The sequence below is a fragment of the Meriones unguiculatus genome, chromosome 15 (genome assembly GCF_030254825.1).
Source record: "Meriones unguiculatus strain TT.TT164.6M chromosome 15, Bangor_MerUng_6.1, whole genome shotgun sequence".
In the NCBI taxonomy this organism is placed as follows: Eukaryota; Metazoa; Chordata; class Mammalia; order Rodentia; family Muridae; genus Meriones; species Meriones unguiculatus.
In genome coordinates, this window is record NC_083362.1 from 13,673,184 (window position 1) to 13,690,546 (window position 17,363).

Consider the following 17,363-nt stretch of genomic DNA (forward strand, 5'->3'; position numbering starts at 1 on the left):
AAGAAAGGAGGAGGGAAGAGGTGGGAAGTTGAGTGTAGGGGCCTTTTAATCATGATGCTAAGAAGTTTCCAGAAAAACGTTCAGTCACCATAGACATATAAATTGAACAATATTTTTGAAAAAAAAACAAACAAAAACAAAACAAAAACAAAAACCCACACTAATAATGACTGCATTTGAGGGCTGGAATGTAGCTCAGAGATAGAGCACAATCAAATCCCTGAGCTCCAATCCTTGATACTCTCCAATGAGAAAATAATCAACATCACAGCCGCAAAATTATTCAAGGATTTATAAGAGCGCCAAACTGGAAACACAATAAAGAAAGCATTATGTACCTCTATAATAAAGTATTGTTCCGTCTTTAAACACTGTTACAGAAATTTAGCTGCTGGCCATAAAGACAAAAGCAAGGCTGCCTGGCCTCGGCCCAGTCAGCAATGGCTGTGCATATGAGAGTCAGTCTTCTCGGCTGTAAGGCACTCCGAGTTCTGGGAGAAGAGTTAGGATCCTGATCTCTCTGCAGCAGCCACCCTCTGAGTTAGGATATACTGAGCTGTCCTAGAGTTAATCATGCTCATCTCCTTTGGTCAAATCCGTTCCTCGAAAAAAAAAAAAAAAAAAAAAAAAACAAAGAACACATCCAGAAAAAGACTTTTACAAGAATGCCCACAGGAGCTCTTACACAATGAACAAAAGCTGGAAACAAGCCTGACAAAGAATGGATAAACAAATGTCGGTCATCGGTGCACTCGTAAACTGCAAGACTGCTCAGAAGGCGCAAACCCGGACAGGATGCTCAGAGAAAGAAGCCAGATTGCAGGGTGTGATCCCGCTGCTAGGAAGTTATATATCATCGTGTGAACTCTTCGAGTGGAAAAAAAAAAATCAGAGCAGCGGTTTCTCTGACTGGAGAGGGGAGAAGACGAGGCTGACGGCAAACAGCCTGGGAAGGTCACAGAGGATACTCCGGGTGACCTGATGGGAACGGTCCACGGTTAGTAAGTGTGTGGCTTACTCATGATTCTGTGTCTGTCAAAACTCATCCAGCTGTACAGCGAGACCTGTGTAGGCCACTGTCTGCGGCTGACAGCAGGCCCACCCTATCTGAGCACAGCACTCAGTGCTGATGAGAGGTGCCAACTGCTGGAACCCTGCCATGTCACGGAGCCGCAGTGGCTCCCGCACACACCACCGAACGCCACACTTCGGCACCTTGTTCTACCATTGGGCTTTGATGGTGGCACCTGCACGGAGCACGCGCAGGTTTTTCCTCATTGGGGTTCCCTGGACAGTACCGCACAGCAGATACGTACACAGATGAGGTGTCACACGTCAGCTGGTGGTGATTTCAAGTACACATGAGGATGGGATTAACGAATTTCTAATACACCTTATCACATACAGGACTGGGGTTTGGGTTGGTTCCCTGATGCCTGAGGGACAGTCCCACCCTGACATCAATATCCCATGGACAGACAGCAAGGGATGGTTGCAGAGCTGTGTGCGCAGAAAAGGGAGAGAAAACACTTAGGTCTGGATGTGCTACCTCAGCTCCACAACGCTTCACTCTCTCTGCGGCAAGCCTTTCCCGCACTCCTGTCCTGTCCCCTGCCTGTCCTTCCTCATTTCCTCCATCCTTCCTTCTGAGAAGCTCTACCCCAAGCCCTTCCCGAGTCTTTTCTTTCCATTTACAGTCCCACGGAGCAGGTGTTGACCACCTACTTCCTACACCAGAGCACAAGCCCCAGGAGGGACCAGCTCCTCACACTGATGACAAAAGAGACGTTGCTGTATTGGTTAGTATAGATGAAAAGTTCCTTTTTCTACCCAGAGTTTTGTGTGGCTATGGTAATTGGCCTGTGCATCAACCAATCCTGACACTCCAAATGCCAGCGAACAGCAACTCCACGGTGTACTAAGTATGGATAATAGGGCTCAAATATGAAGAAGGGAAACCCTGGTTGTGAAAAGTGGGGATGATTAGGAAAAAAATCCTTTCCCTTCCCCTTTGGCGTCTGTGGTAGGTGCAGATTTATATGCATGCTTTCGTCTATATGTGAGCATGTGTTTCTGTGTGTGCCTGTGAATGTGGAGGCAGCTCTCTGTGAGTTCAAGGCCAGCCTGGTCTATACAGCATGTTCCAGCCTACCCAGGAATACATAGTGAGACTCTAAAGCAAAGGAGGGAGGAAAAGCTAGACTAGATTACAAACTGTATGGAAGGTCTCAAAAAAATGTCTGCAGAAATTACAATTTTTATTTAGCCCTAGCATAACAGGAAAAAATAATAATTTTTTGGGTGGACAAAAAATGTGCAGGCAGCTTTATTTTGATGTAAAACAGTTGGGAATGGGAAAAGCATATTGAGAAAGAATCTTGCAAAACCATCCACATTCATTTCCCCAGAATCCTGCTGGAGTCCCAGCCAGAGAAGCTGACTTTGAGACAGAGAAGATGTCCAGGGTAACTGAAAGAAACATTGTGTATGAAAAACAAAACGAGATGGTAGACACGACTAACAAAAATATGCATTGTGAAGATTAGAGGAGGTTAGGACAGAAGAAATAACTCTCTGTGAGCACAGGCACAGTGTGGGTTACTTCTAAACAGTCAAGAGGAACTAAGGATTTCTTCTATTTGTTTTGCCAAACAAATGTCAGAAAAACTTTACGTCTGAAACTAGAGAGGTCAGTACGAACCCTGACACGGTATCACACTGGCCTTCATGGCAGCCTGAGGTAACAGAGGCTTCTGTGAGCGAGCTTTCGGAAGGGTATCAGCCTCTATGCACAAGCCATGAACATTTGTTATAAGGGCACAGTTTACAGGTAAGATCTACGAATCTTTCAGGGTGTCTTAGAAAAGTGGTTTGTCTGTTTCCTTACAACAGCATATACCACCCAACTCTCATAGTTTATCAGAGGTTTAAGGGAATAAAACACAATGGACATCTAAGCTAATGAGGCTTTACAACTCCTGTGTAAGAGCTCGCACACAACAATGGTTCTTCTGTGATCCTGTTCCCACAACTAAGTGTGGCTTCCTAATTAATCTACACAGAAAGTAAGGCGGCTCCAGAAAGTGGCCCCTCTGTTGGTACCATAGGGAACATTTCCTTTCTCACAAAACAGATTTTATCTTAAAAAGGATTTTTTTTTTTTTAAATAACAGATCTAACCCTCCTGGTGAAAATATTTGAACAGGCTGTAAGACTTAAAGGAAATACAAAACACCAATTCAATTTGCTTATCGGGTAAGGGGCACCCAGTTCTAAAAGCCACCTCCAAAACATGGAAGAAGTGCTGCTATCCACAGAAGAAAACAGTGGACAGGCTCCAACGACATCAATAAAACTCTGTACACTCGTCAGCAAATATTTCTTTTAAAGTGACCCTCAGAACTAACCAAGCACTTTTAATTTAAACGTCAAACTATGGTTTCTATTCACTGCATTATTTCTTTGGCAGGGAGTGAGACTGATCTTTTTAATTGAAAGCTCACGTTATTATCCATAAGGAAAAAACACCCCAAACCACAGGCCTGGGAACTATTATGCTAAAGATGGGTGATCATTACAGAAGACCATGAACAAAGCTTTTAAAAGCTTTAATAGTGAGCTGCAGTTACACTGAGAAATGTTCCAGTTAACGTATAAAGTAAAACATAGGGACACGACTGTCTACGTCACAGAACCTCAGCTGGAGGGAGGGAGGCGTCTGAGGATGCTATGTGATGGCCACGCCCAGGCACTTGAGTTGCATCCTTGAGCAGTGTACATCCTTGAGTCCCAGCCTTGAGTGAGCTGCACAAACCCTCCACTCTCGGACCCTGTACTCTCAGTTCAGTCATGTGTCACACAGGGTGGTAACTGACCCTAACCAGGGACCGGACGATGATCGTGCAGATTCAGTGGCACAATCCAGATCAGAGGTCCACGCAGCACAGGCTTGGCACAGAAAGTGCAGGTAAGTGTTATGGTGTTATCAGTGGTTCGCTCAGAGCAAAGGGTGGCAAGTGGCTCTGCCTCTTCATATTCACCTCACTCTTCTATTCTACAATGAGCCCATTTATTTTCCAAATCTGGAAAGTTACCATTGACTTAAAGGTTTGGGTTTTTAATTTGCATAATTCATTTTTTAGTTCATCCTGTCAGTAAAGTCTAATTAACGAGACTATATTAAGGTCTTGTTTAACATCTCCTCTTGTGGTATCTGAAGGTCAGAGAAAGGACAGTGATGAGGGTCAGGGGGATGGTTGGTCCATAAAGCTCCTGCCACACAGGCCTGAGGACCTGACTCTGGATCTCCAGCACACACATAAACAAACCAGGCGTGGTGAATATCTGAGCCCCTCGTACAAGGGGGGCAGGAACGGGAGGGAGCCCTAAGGCTCGCTGGCCACCTAGCTGAGCCAGTTGGAGAGCACCAGGTTCTGGGAGCAATTGTCTCAACAGGGTAGGATGGAGAGCATTTAAACAGGACACTTGATGCCCATCTCTGGCGTCCACAGGCATGTGCAAACACACACCTGTGAACTAGCATGGGCTCATGAACACAAACACCCACTTGTGCACATACGAAGAAACAAACTCAGTTGGGCATGGTGCTCCACTTACCATGCTACCACACTCAACTTTGTAAGAAGACCCCTTCGGTGCCACTCTCCAGGCATCTGCTGCACCGCCAAAAGCCAACAGCAAGGTAATACACCCATAGTAAACAGAGCTGCTTCTCAGTCTTGCCCAAGGCATTACCCGAGCACCCTTAGTCCTGGGGTGTATTAGAAGTCAGCCCGTGATTTGGCTAGGAGGGTTCTAAAGTTTGCACTTTTGTTCCTAGCGGTTTAGGATCTGGCTGACCACCACAGCAGCCGCTCCCCTGTGGTTGTAGCGCTGCGGGGCACAGTGAGAATACTGAGATGGGCGTGACTAGCTGACAGGTGTAACTGTCAGTTCTGTTTCTCGAGGCTGAGCCTAGAGTCCCTCAGACCACGGCTGTCTCCTTCAGGAGGCTGGAAGCCTGCAGAGGGGGGCTACCAGAGTGCTTCTGCCACCTCGCTCTTCCAGCTTCACCCAACAGCCTCTGATAATTCTTCGATAGCTGAGTCCATCTGCCCAACTATCCAGCATTTTGAGGGGAGCCTCCTACTCGTCCATGAAGTCGGGGTGGGGAGGTTCTCCTCCAAGGGTGCAGGTGCTAACAATCCCGGCCCTCCCTCCGTTCCTCCATTGTCAACACGGTCTGAAGACTTCCTGAAACTGACCATGCCCCTCTCCATGCCCAGCTCACATGCTCTCTATTGTCCTGCCTGGACCTGGGCTAATGTAATGCTCCACGCCTTCCACAGTGGGTCAAAGTGTTTAACTGTGATAAAATACAGGTAACACTGTGATTGCCCTTCCAGCCGTGTAAACCGTGTGACTCCGTGGCATTCTTTCGTGTTCTGTAACTGTCACCGACACCCATCTAAACGACCGTGTTTCTTAACATCACTTGATGTTCCCATCAAATATTAACTCCACTTTGTTTTGTTTTGTTTTCCCTTCTGGTACCTGCAGCCACCAGTCTACTTTCTACCCCAAACCCTATATTTCTTCTTTTGTGTGTGGCTTTCCGCCACTTCACACGGCAGTAGAGGCACTTTTGCAGGGTGTGTGCCTACAGGACCTGGCGTCGAGCAGAACTTACGAATGAACGCTACCATGTCAACCTCGGCTCCACCCTTACTACGGCTCACTAGACTGACACATTTCTGTTCCTTAGGAGCAAGACTAGCGCATACGTTGAATCTCCGCTGGTTTTATGAACGGCTGAGCTAACCGCAGAGGTTCCCAAACACCACCAGTCAGAGAAACATAGGAGCAGGAGTTATTCATGCAAAGTGGAAAAGAGGTAAGCCCAGACACCGCACCTGAGCTCTCTGCCCAGCTGGAGACCGCACGTCCTTCTCTAGGGTCAAGCTGGTGAGTCTGCCAGACCCTCCCCAACCGGTCAGTGCTCTAGGCTAGCCCAGCCACCCCTGCCTCCACAGCAAACAACCCCTAGGGTTCTGTCAGGACCTGCCTGGCCTGCCCCTCACCCGCCCATAGACCCCTCCCACATCACAGACCCAGCCAGATCTACCCAGCCAGGCTGGGACCAGGACCAAATGGGTCAAGAAGTGTTGCCAGAGAATACTGTGTGCCATCTCCCCCACACCCGGGGGCAGCTGTGAGAGCAAATGTGTTAAGAAGCAAGGCAAACATCAGAGGGCTGCAGTCCTGCTCCAGCGGGCCTGGGCCGACCTACCTGCCGTAAGTCCAGGGTGATGGTGACCCAGTGATACTCTCTCCCGTTTTGAATACTGGGGCTCTGCCACCAGTTATTGGTGCCGTCTATCGCGTGTGATATTGGGTGGCGCTCTGTCGAAAGAAAACAAAAGCACACGTCGCTCTCAGCTCCGCACTTTCATTCTTAAACTGCTAAACTCCATGCAAAGGACTAGCAGCCAAGCTGAGGGGGTATTCAAGGATTCTCACAGGAGTCTCCAGTTGCTTTAGGAAGTATAAATTCCCATGGGTGGGCCCGAGGTGCTGCTCAGAGACGGAGCTCAAAGCCCCGCATTCAATCCCGGTACCCACAAAGGTAAGTTGCATGAAATATCTCATGGGTACTTTCCCATGGACAGAGTACTTGCCTCTGGGATTCGTACTGTTGCCATCACAGACCCGGCACTGGGCATGTCGAACAGGCCGGCCCGGCACGTGCTCCACAAGCTTGCAGAACATCTCAGGCCCCTTCTCACCACAGGTGGCATTGGTGCTGATGCGGGCATTGGTGGCCAGGTTGAGAATGGCGGGGAACAAGCCTGGAAGCCAAAGTTCAAAGGACAAATCAGCCAAGCCCAGCTTCGCAGACCAACCCCTGAGGACCGCAAACCCACGTGCTGAGGGAAGGGACCTGTCACCGAGGCTGGGTCTCCACCCACAAGGCAGAAGTCTCACTGATATGAAGCTGTGAGACGGGACTCACCTGGGAGGAAACCCAGAGCACTAGCTGGGAGACATGAAGGAATTCTCTGGAGTAATTACGTTCCACATCTTCATCAAAGTCTGGGCTTCTTTTTTAGGCACAGGTGATTGTGGGGAAAATACAGAGGATGGGTACACTAAGATTTGGACATTTTGCCACCGATATGGTTTATCTGAAGTAACAAAAACAATTATCCATGGGTAACCTCAGTGTTGGGGAGTGGGGTGTCCTCATGCCCTCATTTTTAAATGCATCAGAAGGTAAGCTGGGGTGACAGAGAAATGGGTACTTGAAGAGGTGGTTGAAGAGAAATCTGCTAACAGCAATCACAGAATCCTGGTTCTCAATGCACAATTCTAGTCCTCTGACTGCACTTTTCCTATCGAAATGTTTAAGCAATGTGTTGAAGGACAAGTTATAAATTCACACGCTGCCCAGAGACATTTTCGACCTTCCTCAAAGGTGGGGGCCTGCTGCTGCCTGTCTCTGGCAGAACTTGCAGGGTCTGCATGTGATTTTCACTTTCTTTTTTCCCTCATGGCGGGCCAAGTTCTTGGGTGAATAAAATTTTAGAACACAAAGATCCAAATTTCACAATTCTCCCAACGCCCATATCTCTGCCTTTGTCCATTCTCTTTGCCTTAGCTGATTTTTATCTCCAAGTAGCTGGGCTCAGAGCAGGTTCAAAGCATTTAGAAGCAGTTTTTGCTCAACTCTGAGACCAGGGTGCCTATTAAGGGTTCTTCTGAGACTAGACTTTATCTTGATAAAGGAGGGTAATAGCAGCAAAGATGCTATAAAGATCCAGAAGTTACAGCAGAAAGGGACCCTGCAAACAGGTCTGAGAGGAGGGGAGTCGACTGCTGAGCCTCATTCGCTAGATTTTGATCGTCACGGATCACAGACTATGATATGTTCTAACACAGTCGGGTCTGGCTCGGTGCTGGAGTATTTATTTGCCCAGCACATCCGTAAGTCTTTCGGAGTCTGAGTGCATAAATTAGAATTACCTAGCAGCTCTGCTCTAACGGAAGGACATGACACGCTCGGGTCAACGATCCTAAGCCCATGAGTGGCTGAAAAACTCGCTCACTCCCATGCGCTTACTTCCACTTTATAAAGGGACTGTCAGTTTCTGATGTCTGGCCACATCTTGGAAGGGGCCAGCGAAAGCCAAAATTAGAGACCTGAGATAACAATTTGGATAAGGAGGGTGCCTGTCCGTTAGTTGGCTGTCAGTTCTCTCCAACCAGTGAATCATCTTCAAATCTGCAGAAATACTTCAACCCAGGGCGATTGTGGGGGTATCATGAAGGGGGGGAGGGCAGGAAATCCACTCAAGCCCACTGAGAAGGAAAGGCTGGCTTTGCGTGGAGCATCCCCGACTGACGGAAGGCCGAAGCTGGCGCATGCGCATCACACCCCTAGTGGATCGGGCTTCGTGCTATTGTTGGGACGTTGTTTCCTTTAGTTTAATCTCTTTTCCCTCCCTCGAAGGACATGCTGTGGAGTAATCACCTGCCCATGTATTTGACCAGCACCGAGAGCCTTGGCTCCCCCCGACTCCACGGAGCATGAAATAAATGCCTCCTCGTGTGCTGGCTGTTCCTGTTTTTGCCCCCTTCCTCACAGCCTGAGCACACCTGGCCGCCTAAAATGCCCTTCAGGGCCGGATCACTGTACTGGAAAGTTCCCCGACTAAGATCAGGTTAAAAAAAGAAAAAATTTGCCACCAACCTATGGACGAAAAATACTGTCACATAGCTACCAGAGCCTCATCCCAGGCACTTGTGGTGGTTTAACAATTCATCATCAGAAGACTTGGAATGTTGCTCTGAACAGTATTTTTATACATCCTAACATGTCTTCAAATGTTGGTTGAGCACACTCCGGCGCTTCCTTCACTGATCGTTTCAAACAATTCAGAGTCAACCCTTCAGATCCTAGAGGTAAACACGTGTGTGTGTGTGTGTGTGTGTGTGTGTGTGTGTGCAAGCGTGTACATGTGTATGATGTGTGCAAGTGTGTACAAGTATTAGTATGTACATGTCTGCAAGTGTGTACATTTTTTTTCCTAGAATTACAGAAAAGATGGGGAATCTTTTGTACTAATTTGACTAATCAAGTTGTTTCTGGTGTCACATCTCTCATCATTTTGGAAAACAAAGACAGCTTCCACAAGAGTAAAAGTCACTGACCCAGATCTCAGGAAAGTGGGAGAAAAGTAGAATTCAAGCTCCTGGATTAAAGACTGTGACTGTTTTCTAAGTGTTCCAAAACACACCTCGTCTTCCTTGATGAAGCTTCCCTGCTTTGTCTCTCATTTACCCAGGATGCATCTGAGTTTACTACAGATCCCAGAGATAAGAAAAAAGGCTCCCAGCTTCTCAGCCCGGCCGGGATGTGACAGTGGCCAACAGCACAATACTCGCACTGGGGTCCGAGACCTCTGCCTCGAAGACTCCACAAGTCTTCCGGTGGCCTGGGCATTTCCCGTCTGGCCCTTCCGTTTCTTACCGTCTTAGTATACTGCCCACTCTATCATGTGTTTGACAAAATACAGCCACTTACACAATCATTTTGGGTGTATCTCGGTCACAAAGGCTTGTTTTTAGACCAGCTACAGTAGTGTGTCCACTAGGGGGCGTGCTCCCCCTCTGGCCGGGGTGCAAAGGCACGTCCAGGTTTTGGAGCGTTTGTTTCTGACAGCCCCCGGGCAGTGCCTTCAAAAGCTGGACACCCAGGATCAATCCTTCCTGCAGCTGTAAGACACACGTGGCTGTTCCAGCAGTCGGCTGGAACCATGGGTATTTTGCTTGGGGGCAGCTCAGCAGCAATCGAGATTTCGCCCACCCCCATCATCTCTGCTAATTTCTAAGAAAATGAACGTCAGGAGTGATTACTGTTTAACAACAGCAGCAGCGATTTTAACATATTTTTAGTAATGCCTAAGACAGCTCAGCGGCCCAGGCAAGGTGGGTCTCAAGGATCGATGATGGGGTAAGGTTTGCACTGAAGTTATTTATGAGGACAGAGGCATCCCCAGCAGGTTCTGCAGGCTAACCACCAGCTGGGCAGAATTCATGCTAATCCAATTCCGTTTCCCGAAGACAGCAGGGCAGATGTGCCAGGGTACGACCAAAAATAAGTGTGGAAGAGCCAAGCCTCTGTTCCAGTGAGGTGTGCACGCTGCAGCATCAAAACGAGAACACTAAAGCGAGCCTGACCAAGCCACCCGGCACAGCCACAGTGGAGCAAAGACGGCTCACTTGCTGCTGTGTAAGAGACCCTGACCCAGTGCCACTTGGGTCACCGTGTCTGTGTGATGTCTTTCCCCTTCTGCTTTATACAGAAACACACACACACATACCTACCTGTTTGGTGAGAAATGGTGATGAAGCACAATAAATTGTGTGTGTGTGTTTGTGTGTGTGTGTCCACATGTGTGGGGTGAGGCTGGGGGCAGGGCGGGGCAATACATATGCAACCTAAGTCTGACACTGTGTTTTTTTCTTGATTTTAAGACCAGATTTCTCACCGAGCCTGGAGCTCAGGGGATTAGTGAAATGGGCTGGCCTGTCTACTTCCACCCTGCCCCTTCAGTACTGGAATGCCTGGGGTTAGGTAAGGGGGTGGGGGCCCCCAAACCCCACCTTCCCTTTTGTGTGGTTGCCAGGGGTCTGAACTAACTCAGGCTCTCATGTCTACAGGGCAGGCCCTTTACCAACTGAGCCACCACCCCAGCCCCAAAACTGCTGATATGGAGTTTTTGTCTTGATTTTTTTTTTTTTTAAATATCAAAGTGACCAAGAATGAAATTGAGCAGTTAGTGGCCAAGGAATGAGCCTGAGACTAACTTTTGCCCCAACCAAAGAAAATCACTGTCAAGGAAACTGCTTTCCCAGTACAGCATCCTGATACCACACACGGGCGGTGGTCCAGCGGCTTCGTTCATCTGAACGACCGGCGTCAGGCAGGGCTCCCTGTGAGACCCACTTTTACTTCCTCTGCTCCTCTCCTAGGAGACACGACCAGGGTTCGTCTTAACGTGAGTGTGTTGTCTGAAGAACTTCTGTTTTGAGTGCAGCTGTGGGCGTTAGAATAGCATTCACAGCAGCTTGCGAGGAGAATGGGAGCTGGTGAAGCCATGGACCACACTAGAAACCGGGCGTGGTGGCACACGCCTGTGACCTCAGTGCTCTCCAGGCTGAGGCAGAAACCTCCAGGGCTGCCAAAGGAGACCGACCATGTCATAGCCACAAAAGAGGGCTAGGAATGTCCAGTGGGAGAGAGTTACTAGGAAGTATAAGGCCCTGCATGCCATCCCTAGAATCACATTTAAAAAAAAAATGAGTAAAGGTGGAGAGGACCTAAACCTCCTGCTCAGATGTGGCCAATTGGCAGCTCAGTCTCCATGTGGGTTCCCTAGTAAGGGGAGCAGGGGCTGCCTCTGTTATGAACTCAATTACCTGCTCTTTGATCAGTTGCCCCTGGCAATGCAGCTTTGCCAGGCCACAGAGGAAGAGAATCCAGGCAGTCCTGATGAGATGTGATAAGCTATGGGCAGATGGCAGAGGAGAACTCACTCTTTCAGTGAACTAGGGGAAGGGAATGGGGGGAAAAATGGAAGGGAGGGTTGGACTGGGAGGAGTTGATGGGGGGGCTTCAATCGGGATATATAATGAATAAATTGTAAGAACACATTTTTTTAAAGGAAAAAAATAAAATAAAGTAATTCCCTCATTGGGGAAAAAAAATGTATAACAGGTCTCAAGGCTTCCAATAGTTCAGCCCTTTCAGTGCACAGCAAGTTACACCTGTGTTTATGGTGACGCTGACATAAGCAAATTTACTGTACTGGCTGTTCAGAACGCCCACCTACTGGATAGTCATAGCAAACACTGCCAGTTTCTATCTTCACAATGCCACCCAGCGCATACCATCCTCTTAAGCATAAGCCTCCCTATGGAACAATGCGCAACATTACATCAGCAGCGGCCTTGCGCATCCTCTTCTTTACTGTGTCCCTTGACTGCACAACAGGCCTGTGGTATGGCCCACACGTCCTGTGAAAGGCTGAGCAAGACAGCCACGATGTGGCCCAGGAGGAAGCTGCCTGCGGTGCCCTTCCCGGCATGCAGCCCTGCGGTTAAGTGGTCAGAACTGCGTTCATTATAAAGTAAAAATTATTTAAATTGCTACCAAATGAACTTGCTTTGTATATCAAAGGCCAGTATTTTCACATGTTTAAACACTGAACATCAAAGCTGAGGTTTAAATAAACATGAAAGCATTGCTTGTTTAATGGAAATCAGGGCATTTTACTTTCAAGGACAGCTATCTGAAAGTTACCAGTTAGTTGTTTGATTACTCAAGGAAAAAACCAGCCCACACTTAGGAGTGCTTTTTCAACAATGGTGACCTGCATCACCGCTAGGCACAGAATCCGTTCAGGCACCAGAGAAAGAAAGAAAAAAAAATACCCTACTGATGCTTTACTCCTCCAAAAAGCAAATGTTTGATTTTTTTAACCATTGATGGTTTTATTAAAAGCAAAACAAAACAAACAAACGAAAAACATTTGAGGTATTCCAGAGATAACATGGAGTGGGTACAGGACCGGGGAGGCAGAAAAATGGTGGATGAAAGTAGGAGACAAAAAGAGGGAAAGGAAGGACAGGAAAGGAAGGAGAGCCTGGGAGAGAAAAAAGGGGAGAATGAGAGAAAGGAAGGAAAAGGAAGAAGAGAAAGAGAAAAGGAAAATGTAGGGAAGGCAAGGGAAGAGAGACCCACACGGCCAGGAGAAAGGCGGGAGTCCTGGGACTCAGCTGGGGAAAGCCGACTCGCTTTCTCGATCATGTGGGCTGATAAAAAGAAGATTGCTCTCAGAAACCAGAGTGGGTGGAGAGCAAAAGGCGAGAGGAGGGCTTTGCTAAAAGCCCGTTTCCATAGAAACGCCCTCAAGGTGTCCTTGACAAAGTCAGATTTCTACTTTCAATAAACAAATGGTCAAAACAAGTGAGGCCCAAATGTCCGTGGGGGACAGTGTCCAGGAGGACGTGCCAGGCCTCGTGGTGGTGCTTCTCTTTTAAAATTGGTTCCATCTGTGCATGTGTGTGTGCCTATATATGTGTGTGTACACACGTGTGTGCGCATATTTGTATGTGAGTACAGGAACTTGTGTGTGTGTGTGTGTACATGTGTATGTACAGGCACATGCATACTACGGTGGAAGTGAGTTTCAGTCTTCCTTCCCCACCTTGACTAGCACGCTCCCTCGCCTGCCTCTATGTGCACCAGGCTAGTGTACATAGCCTGGGAGCTGGAGCTCCTGGCGCCTCGCCTTCCCATCTTGCCATAAGAACACCAGGATTACAGACACACGCAGAACCTGGCCTCATGTGATTACCGGGGAACCAAACTCCTGCTTTCATGCTTGCATGACGCGTGATTTACCCGCTGGCCGTTTCCCCAGCCCCCATGGTATTTGTTTAATGCCAGCATTTGTTCATATTGAAGGTTTGGGCCCAGCAGTTAAGTTTGGTTGCAGCAAACACACACACACACACCCCCCACATATACTCTATTCATCATGAACTGCCAAGGGCAGTAAGCTCAACCTTCCACCCAGTCCGAATCATCACAGATAGCCCAACAGCCACACACATTCCAGACTTCACAGCCCTTCCGCTGAGCAGGACAGCTGCCCCTCTGTCATGTCCTCAGAGGAAGAAGCTTGCCTCGGAGGCCAGAGCGAGTGGGACTTTGCAGGCGTTAGGCACAGACATTCCCTAGTCTCTTCCAAACAAAACGAAGACATATGTGGCTCAGTTCATTTACGGTCACAAGTCTCTCTCACTTGTTCACTTAAAGCCATCAACTAATTCAGCCTTTAAGCCAGTGTCGTGAATGTAGACCAGTGTTGGCATGAAGCTTCGGCTCCTCCTTCCACGGCTTCCCAGAGGCCTCGGCCACCATGCCCAGGTCATTTTCTAACTGGCCCAGGCATCCCCCCAAACTTTCAGGGATGCTCTCTAATGGCCCTTCAAGGTCTTGGTTATTTCTTTCTCAGTTTTTCCACCCATGCACTCTTTATGACTTGAATTGTTAATACCCCTGATGTTATCCCAGGATGTGCTGGGCGTGGCTTTCTGAGGAGTCACATGCACTCCTGTCCTCTGTGTAGAGAACACTGCTGAAACGGCCTTGGCATTTTTAATAACGTGAACAAGCCTCTCCCTTATTCATTTTTCACTGTACCCTCAAGTTATGTGACCATGCATGCACTGGCAGACAGTCCTTCCCAGCATCCAGGGACCACGGTGATGGATGAGCTCATTCCTCTTTCAAGGTGCCCGCACTTAACCCCATGACCACCCCCAAGGTTCCTGAGCTCAGAGCTGCTTTTTATCCAGCACATATAATATAGACTGAAAACCCTTAGAGATGACTGTCACCCCGTGGAACAGTGCCACACAGACTTCCTATGCGAGGCAGGTGCTCCAGTCAAAGGTGACCTCCGTGCCCTTCCCAGTGGCCTCAACAGTACTGTGTCTTCTCAACTTGGACGGCATCATCCTCAAACACTGAGCAGTCAAAGCTGTCGCCCAACCACATCTGTTGTAGGACCTGATTAAGAAACCTCCAGTTTCTTTATCTCGCACTCTCTCTATGCAACTATAACAAGTTGCTATGCTCTGTTTTATTATTAGCTGCTATTAGCCCCTAGCCATGCCCATTTTCCAAATTAAACTCGCTGTAGCATGCATGCAGAGTATATACCAGGCTTTGGTGCTTTTCAGCTTCAGGCAATCCCTTAAAGAGACCAGAAAGTCACCCCCACGTGGATACGGTTTCATTTCATCCTGTGAAGGATGACCCCCTCCCCAACCTGGAACACTGTGACTAAGAGGTGTGCCCATCACAGAGAATAGAGACCTACCTAAAGTTTCAGCTTTAGCATCCACAGATCACCTGGTGATCTGCTGAGCCAGCGGCCCACAATGGAGCCCCCAAGCTCTGCATCTGACCAGCCCCTAGGGCAATGGGGGTTTGAGGTCACAGGAGTGGACCTCGTGGGCCTTCCTCCACCTCTGACACTGACTTAAGCCAATCTTGCCAAGCTTGGCACAAAGCTCACTAGCGTGTCCCGAGAGATCCTGCCTCCTTCAGCAATTCGGAAACTATTTAACCCGAACTCCAGACACCTACTCTGCGTTTTAATACGAGAACGCTTCAGTAAACTGTCTTTGGGAAAACTATGGAGATTTTATGAACACAAAGATCTGTAGCTTATGGTTAGGAGAGAAAAATGTTAAAGGTTCCAAAACAAAGATGAGTCTATAAACAGAGACCACTGACCATCTTAGCCTCAGCCTTCTCCCGACAAGACACTAACAGTTGCAGCCAGACATCTGACACACATTTGTATCAACACACACACACACTGACATGCACACACATACATGCATACACACTTACAAATTAATGAAGTAAATTCAAGACCGATACACTACAAAGGACAGAAACTTTCTGAGAGAAATTAAAGACTGTGTGATTCATAGACAGATAGACTCAACATAGCTAAGCAGTAAATTCCAAAAATGTGTTAGCAAAAGCCACTGGTAAAAATAAATAAATTAATTAAAATAAACCTCTCATGTGGGCTAACCTGGAGTTTGGGTTTCAAAATGAGCACGTGACCGACAGCCAGACTGCACAAAACGTGACAAGGAGACTGCAGGTAGAGAGGGGCCAGCCTAGCTCTCCACCACCTGGGGCTATTTTATGTAAAAGGGGAAAAAAAAACCCAAACACTTAAGTAAAAAACAGAGCATCAGTAACAACAAAAACATCCGAGGGAGCTGGCGAGAGAGCTCATCTGGTAATGTGTGCTGGCTTTGCAAGTGCTGAGACATGAGGATCGATGCCCAGAGAACCCAAATCAAAAAGCCAGCATGTGACATGTGCCTACAATCCCACTGCTGGGGACACAGTGTCAGGGGAATCACAGGAACTCAGTAGACACCCAGGGTATCCTACTTTGTGAGTTCAGGTCAATGGACTCCCTTGAGGCCCTTTCACACGGGCCCACAAAGAAACACCCACCCATGGGTGTGCACACGTCCACTTACACCAAAGGATGGCTTATAACCTTTACCATTTTTGATATTTTATCTCTTCAACTCTTACTTTGGGAAAACTATAATGATTAAGTTAAAGCTATTTCAATTGCAGAAAACCACCATATACAGCCCAAGCCTCAAGAAAAAGTTCAGTGGATTACAATAATTAAAAATCAACAAATTTAGGAGCCACTGAAGACATAGCGGATATTATGATCATTCATGTTTATAAGAAGGATAGGGCATTCTTTCACTTGGTAAAAAGTGATTTTGATCAAACACAAATCCATCTGTGACATCCATTCTGTAGGCCTTTGTTTTCTTTCCAAGAGGAGGAGAATGTTTTAGCCCAGAATGCCCAAAGGGGAATAGCTATCCCTCAACTTAAACAAAGTCCTAAAGTCAGGTAGGTATGTTCCCTAGAAACTTCAACTATACAAAAATACAGCAAGTCAGCAAATGCCAACAAGCTGGTCATCCAGTGCCAAGTCTGAATCACACCGCGAACGCCAGCTGTATTCCAGACTGGAAGGAGACTCCACACAACTGGAGTGCTTCAGGAGACCCCACTTCTCTCAGACTGCAGCCTGTCCCCGCTCAAGAATGGCCCCCAGATTCTCAGTGCATTCAACACTGTCTCTTCTGATCGGCACTCTGGTGAGCTGCAAACGATCCTAAACTCTCACAACGTGCTGGTGCTGAATGGTGATGTGGATTCCAGCGAGTGCTTCCGGACTGAGCATTGTCTATTCCTACCGTCCTCTGGGCTGTCCAGCTGTGGGTGTCACCAAAGCTGGGAATGAAGAGGCTGCTGTGACAGAGAAGGCCACCAAGGGTGCCAGCGGGCTGGCAGGCTCAATGCCACCATCCCTAACATTGCCACCTCAGTGTTAACTGGGGTGGAGGAGTGGTTGCTGAACTGTTCGTGCCCAGTGGCTGCCGGGTTTAATAAGACTGATAAACGATAGCAAAATTTAATATCCCCGTCAGAAGGCAAGAATGATTCGCTGTAGGCTGAGTGTGCATGTGTGTACCTCAGGTGAATAAGCTCTACATTGGGTGGCTTCCTCAACCCCTTCACTCCTTTTTTTTTTTTTTTTTTTCTCCTGTAGGCAGAGACTTATTGAATTTGAGTGGAGCTCTTGGATTTGTGTACCCTGCTGGCCTGAGAGGCCTCAGGACCCCACTTTAAGCCAAAGCTTTCCTGAAGGTAGTTCTCCTGCCAG

At 47.8% G+C, this 17,363-nt stretch overlaps 1 protein-coding gene across 1 annotated transcript in view; it reads right to left on the bottom strand.

Annotated features, from left to right (window-relative positions):
- Positions 1-17,363, bottom strand: part of Lama1 (laminin subunit alpha 1) — a 117,224-nt gene that overhangs the window by 89,913 nt on the left and 9,948 nt on the right. The window contains exons 2-3 of the mRNA XM_021643485.2: positions 6,678-6,848; positions 6,290-6,402 (exon numbers count right to left, since the gene is read on the bottom strand). Of these exons, the coding sequence (XP_021499160.1) occupies positions 6,290-6,402; positions 6,678-6,848 (284 nt within the window). The remainder of the gene's footprint in view (positions 1-6,289; positions 6,403-6,677; positions 6,849-17,363) is intronic.